Raw genomic sequence first — 6,319 nt, forward strand, 5'->3', positions numbered from 1 at the left:
GCTGCTTACTGGCTGCCTTCCTTCTGATCAGCAGTTCCATATTAGGGTCAGTGTCAGATAGCCTTAGTAGCTTTGTCATTAAAACGAAATACAAATTCTAAACAATAAAAATGTAAGTTCTTTGAATGATATAAAGTTTCTGAAACTACAGCAGGTGTGTGTTCCTACAGTTTCTAATACGCGTAATATGAATTGCTACCCCCTGGTGGTTCAGTCATAAGTCTGGGGGCTTGATAAAAATTGGGTTTTGAACCAGCGGTGGGCACAGTACAGATACCCCATTGTGAAGCTTTGAAACAAATAGCAAACAAGTATTGGGAATAACTGATTTACAAATTAGATAAGTTATTTAATTTCGAAGAAGCCTGATTTTTCCATGAGACGCTTATTGAGACCTCTGGATCACAAAAGAGGAATAGTATGTATAATAAAATATCACATTATGAAATTTGAAATGAAGTTGTTAGAGCACAACGCCCCACATAAATAAATAACGTAAATTATCGCAGAGAACAGAAAATTGCTAAATATACAGAAGAAAAAAAAACTTCGTCTTTCAATAGGTCGAAGAGTGACTCGAGGGAAATTAATTGGTGTTTAAAAATAAACTTACTTACTTGAAAGTGCACTGAATTAGGAAAAAGACTCGTTTTGCTACATTAAAATCAATTTCCAGAAGTCCAGCAAAATAATTAAATGATCTGCAGCATATATTTTTAGACCAGATCTTGATAACTTTCTGCAAAACGGTTTTATCATTTTTGTTCTCCATTTTTTTATTCGAAATCTTACAAACTTAACATAACTAAGCAACTTTAATTGAAAAATGCTAAATACCGAAATCATTATATCTAATTAAAGTGTATAAACAATGAATCCATTATTCTGATATTGTTTTAGGCATAATAGTGGATCCATCGCAACAATTTAAATATTGCGAAAAGCTTTCTTCGTTATGGATTATTGCTCTTAAAACCTTGAACGTAACCCGAATCGTTCATGACGTCAGTCCTTCCTTCTATACCTTTTCCTTTCCCGGACTCGTCAAATCTCTGCTTGTGAGTTCCTGTATACTTTGTATGGTCCGTTAACCGGCTAACAGCGCCACCAGTTGCTGCCGTCTAAATAAAATTAATAATAACTAATTTGTATTCTTAAATTGAATTATTCTAATAGACGTTAACGTAAAACGTTTTATATCGTACCAAACAATCATGTCGTTCCGACTTTTTTTTTACTTTATACAAAAATATTTAAATAGAACTTGAAACATCCAAAACCCTTTAATTTTTTGCGTGTAAGGAAACGTGACTCATTCCAAAATAATAGCTTTAAATAAAGCTTAAGTTAATCTTTCAGAGAATGTTTCAAACCTTAAATATGATAGAATGGACATAACAAGGTAAATTTTCTAGCTCGCCTCTTTATTAGGACCTTCACTTATTATCGGGTTGATCACCTTTTGCCTTAATAACAGCCATAATACGATATAGCATATAATCTACCAAGTGCTGGAAGGGGTTTTTCCCCCATTCAGTCATTAATATAGTACGCAAATTGTAGAAGCAGAGGAATGTGTTTTACATTTCAATCCACATATACTCAAATTAATTAAGATTTGGTGGACGTGGAAGATGGCCGAAGTTTTAGTCATGTCCCTCAAACCATGTTGGACAATTTGGGCAGAAGGAATGGAAACCACTTCGTCTTGGAGGTAGGTGTCCCTATCAGGGTACACTTAAAGCATCATCGCTGGATGCACGTGATCAGAAATGATGTTGAGATATACATTCTGTCCCCTCTAAATAGAGCAGTGGGACCAGGAAATCACGCCCCAAACTATAACTATGCCACCAAAGACCTGGCTAGAAAGGACCAAACAAGAGGAGTGAGATATTGTTGTGTTGTTTATTTAATTTGCCTTCTCCTACATTTGCAAAAAGGAGTATAACGTGGATCATTGTACCACATCGACTTTTACCAGTCCTTAAGAAGCCAATTTCTGCACTCTTTACATCACTCGAGGTGTCTTTTGCTTGCTAGTATACGAGTCCAGTAGTTTATGAAATGATCTCCTAATTTCTTAGTTCATTCATTGTAATGTTCTTCGCATGGTACAGCTGGAGATAGGTGTGAGTTGTCCTGCCTGTACCGAATGTATGTCAGTTGGTCTAATGATTGTGACGATTGAACATTACTATCTTGTTACCTTTCTGCTATTTCTGTCACTTCGTGTTTGCATCGACATTTGTTCCTCAAAACAGACACTTTATTAATTTTTGCTCTTTCTTATAAACTCTAATGACTGATTGTCTTGGAGCAGCCTACAGTGAAACTGTCTTGGCAACTGTGGCACAAGCTATATGTGCACAAACTATCGTACCCCTTTTGAAAGCTGCAATATCTTTCCCATTCCTCATATCTGTTTGACTGGCTGTAAATGTGCTTATCTCAGTTATTTATAGTGCTGTTGGGATCATCTGACATATCACGTGGTTACTAATTTGCATATGCAGCTCAGGTAAAGCTCAAGTCTGAAATAGTATACAGGTCCTAATAAAGTTTCCAGCCAGTGTAACTTATTTTCATCATCATCGTGAATATATTTTTCTACTAACCGTTGTTCTAGTTGTTGCTGGTGGCCCTGAAGAGGCAAGTTTTTGTCTGATTTCATCAACGGACACTTTTTTGTTCTTAGCGATGGTTTCCAAAAACTGGTTGAATTCTTTCATATTCAAAGCCTTTTTAGTTCTGAAAATTCAAAAAACACAATGAAAATAAGCATCTATTGTACATTTTATACACACTATAATAAAATATCTACCATAAATAAAAAATAAGCATTTATTGTACATTTTATACACACTATAATCAAATATCTACCATACATAAAAAATAAGCATCTATTGTACATTTTATACACACTATAATCAAATATCTACCATACATTTTGGCAACATCTAGAAAAAATAATTCTGTTACTGTAAGTTTTTGTGACATATTTTCTTCGTTACTTTACCTGTCAATCGTCAAAATAATTTTCCTCTTCCAAAGAGAAGTAACACATTGAGTTCAGGGTATATTAAAAGTAACACATTGAGTTCAGGGTAAATTGAAAGTAACACATTGAATTACGGGTAAATTGAATTAACACATTGAGTTAAAGGTAAATTGAAACTAGCACATTGAGTTCAGGGTAAATTAAAAGTAACACATTGAGTTCAGGGTAAATTGAATTAACACATTTAGTTAAAGGTAAATTGAAAGTAACACATTGAGTTAAAGGTCAATTGAAAGTAACACATTGAGTTAGAGGTAAACTGAAAGTAACACATTGAGTTCAGGGTAAGTTAAAAGTAACACATTGAGTTAAAGGTCAATTAAAAGTAACACATTGAGTTAAAGGTCAATTGAAAGTAACACATTGAGTTAAAGGTCAATTGAAAGTAACACATTGAGTTAAGGGTAAATTGAAATTTCGCAAAATACTGTGAACATTTTTCTTCTTAATACAAAATTCTTTAAAAGCTTATATAAGCAACTGTCACGAGGATTTTTTTTAAATCTAGAAATTCTGTTTTAATTACATTAGGCGTCGTATAACAGAAATAATGACCATAATTTGCTACTTCTATAAATAATAACATTTATATGCCTAATTAGACCAAAGTAAACAACATACATAATCTTGTGTTATTTATCGAGTGAAACCGCAACAATAACGTGTGATTACGAAAGTATCTTTATTGTAAACTTACTTTGCTACTTGTTTAAAGTATATACCGATGTCGGTTGTTGTAATTCTTTTACCGTCAATAATTTTGGCTTGTTTAAACCACTTAACGGTGTTTGACAACGTGATGGTTTCACCTGCACTCTTGGAATCCCCGAACTTTGCAAATGCCTTGAACACTTCTGGGAAAGACACGACTCCTTCCGCTCCTTCATTAGGAGCCTCGGGTACTGTAGCTGCCATCTGAACAAAGTTAAATGTTGAGTTCCATGTTATTCAATGGTGAAATGCAAACACCAACAAATGTGTTCCACTTTACGAACGATGTCACCTGCTTCGCACAATACTAGAAATACTAGCAATAAGAATAGTTAGCTCTTCTTACGCATTATATCATTTGCCTATCAGAGAATTAATAGTTTTACAAAATCAATTATTCAAAATACCATTAACTCCTAATAACTTTCATCCTTCATCTTCGTGAAGAAGAACAGTTAACTATTCGAAATGGCTCGAGTTTTGAGTCTATTTTTATTTAAATTAATTTCACTCTGGAAATGATGATGGGATCCATGAACCCTCATCGGCTTTTGAAATATATTATTCTGAACTATTTATGAATAAATTATTTGTAGATCCATGGCTTTGTTAGTTATAGGGTCCCTTATAACACATTAAAATTAGTCCCGCTTATTACCGCTGTGTATTTTACAAAGAAAACAGTTGTTTTCACCCAACTTTTCTGTAAGTCCTATAAACAGTGTTGTGACAGGACAAAACATAAAAACTGCTCTCTATGATGCAGTACGTAGGCTTTACTAATAGTAATAGTGAACGTCGTTCGAACAAGTAAGTAATTCAGTAATGTGTCATGGAATGTCACCTTTAATTATAAAACCACGAAATGAATTGCTAAAAAATTAGTAATGAACTAAGATTTATCTTGATTAAAGAAATTATATATAGTTTTTTTGGAGAGTTCTTGTCCACTTACTTTGAGTTAAGATGTCAAATTAAAACGGTTTTCTATCTGTGAGTGAACTATGGTGCGCAAAATTTAGAAAGTTTTCCTATTTGGAGTGAAATTTTCCAAAGATAACCGTGAAGTATTAAGCCTAAGACATTTAAGTAAAATATATGGATTGTTATTTAAAATTAATTTTCCCTATAATGCTTATCCATTTTAGCTAATTCTACGAAAGGTAAGCCTAAATGACCTAAAACTATATATCTCAAGATTTTAAAATTTAAAACTTAGTTTCGTAAAATTTAAAAATACAAGCAGTTTATTTCTCACAAGTAATGACAAGCAATATTATATTTATTTGGCTCGGCAGGTGGTTATGGCGCTCGACTCGCAATCTGATGGTCGCGGGTTCGAATCCCCGTCACACCAAACATGCTCGCCCTTACAGCCGTAGGAGCGTTATAATGTGACGGTCAATCCCACTATTCGTCGGTAAAAGAGTAGCCCAAGCGTTGGCGGTGGGTGGTGATGACTAGCTGCATTCCCTGTAGTCTTACACTGCTAAATTAGGGACGGCTAGCGCAGATAGCCCTCGTAAAGCTTTGCGCGAAATTCAAAACAAACATAAGGATTTAATTTACAGGATTTGTTCTTAAACTATCTGGCCAAACATATTAATGGTATTAATTACTTACAATGTTTATCCATCTATCTGAATACTAAAGAAAAACGTTTAGCAAGTATTCACTGAATTTTAAATATAACTTCATTAAAACATTATTAAATTACAGCTTTCAGACGGTTGCCATTTATAACCATAACTACGCCTTATAATCCGTCGATCACAAATAATGTTTAGTAAAATTTTGTTGAAGCACGAGATTTCTTTTTCTTGCCTCTTCGAGAACATTAAGTTTAAATACACAGTTTTATTTATGCTTTAATTAGTACTTAAGTACATTAAGGCAGATTTTCTAATGAACATAGTTTTTAATTATCCTCTTTAGAATGAGTTAAATTAATGTTTTAATCAAACACCAATTTGAATTTTGTAGCTTTATTATTTGTTCTATTTATTGATTGAGGTCCTCAGCTGGCTCACCGGTAAATCTGAGGGCTCAAAACGCTAAAAATCATGCTTTGATACCCACAATGGACAGAACACAAATAGTTCATTCGTGTAACTTTGCCCTTAACAACAAACAAATCATTACTTGCACAAACACACACATGAAATAATCTGTCAAAAAAAATTAAATAAGATATGTTAATTCTTAGTTATATTTTTGTTTACCAGAACTAATACATTCTTTGCTTTCAAAGTTGGAGCTGCCAATCGAAGCTCCAGAAAGGTATCCAGATTCCAGAAAAGAAAGAGCGTATTTTTACACAAATATAACTAAACATTTACTAATTATTGGAACAAAAAATTTTATATTTTGCCTTCAATAAAATCAAAACGATTTCATTTCGAACAAATTTATTATATTATGGTTCTTGATGCGTCCAGGAAAACGGATATTGAAATCATTTCATCCCTATTGTTGCGTCATTGAGATCACGTGACTATTCTCACGCCCTCTAGTTTCTAGAACTATCTTGTTCCTTCACGAATGCCC

General features: G+C 33.5%; 1 protein-coding gene across 3 annotated transcripts in view; it reads right to left on the reverse strand.

The window, feature by feature from the left end:
* Positions 1–433: 433 nt before the first annotated feature.
* LOC106475662 (TPPP family protein CG45057-like) overlaps positions 434–6,319 on the reverse strand; it is a 15,051-nt gene continuing 9,165 nt past the window's right edge. For 2 of the 3 annotated variants that reach the window (XM_013936340.2, XM_013936341.2), the window contains exons 2-4: positions 3,759–3,976; positions 2,619–2,751; positions 434–1,121 (exon numbers count right to left, since the gene is read on the reverse strand). In XM_013936340.2, coding sequence (XP_013791794.1) covers positions 954–1,121; positions 2,619–2,751; positions 3,759–3,976 — 519 coding nt within the window. In that variant the 3' untranslated portion in view covers positions 434–953. Of the gene's footprint in view, positions 1,122–2,618; positions 2,752–3,758; positions 4,089–6,319 lie in introns of all 3 variants that reach the window. The other variant, XM_022379719.1, reaches the window with a different exon arrangement.

Source organism: Limulus polyphemus, unplaced genomic scaffold, assembly GCF_000517525.1.
Source record: "Limulus polyphemus unplaced genomic scaffold, Limulus_polyphemus-2.1.2 Scaffold8949, whole genome shotgun sequence".
NCBI lineage: Eukaryota > Metazoa > Arthropoda > Merostomata > Xiphosura > Limulidae > Limulus > Limulus polyphemus.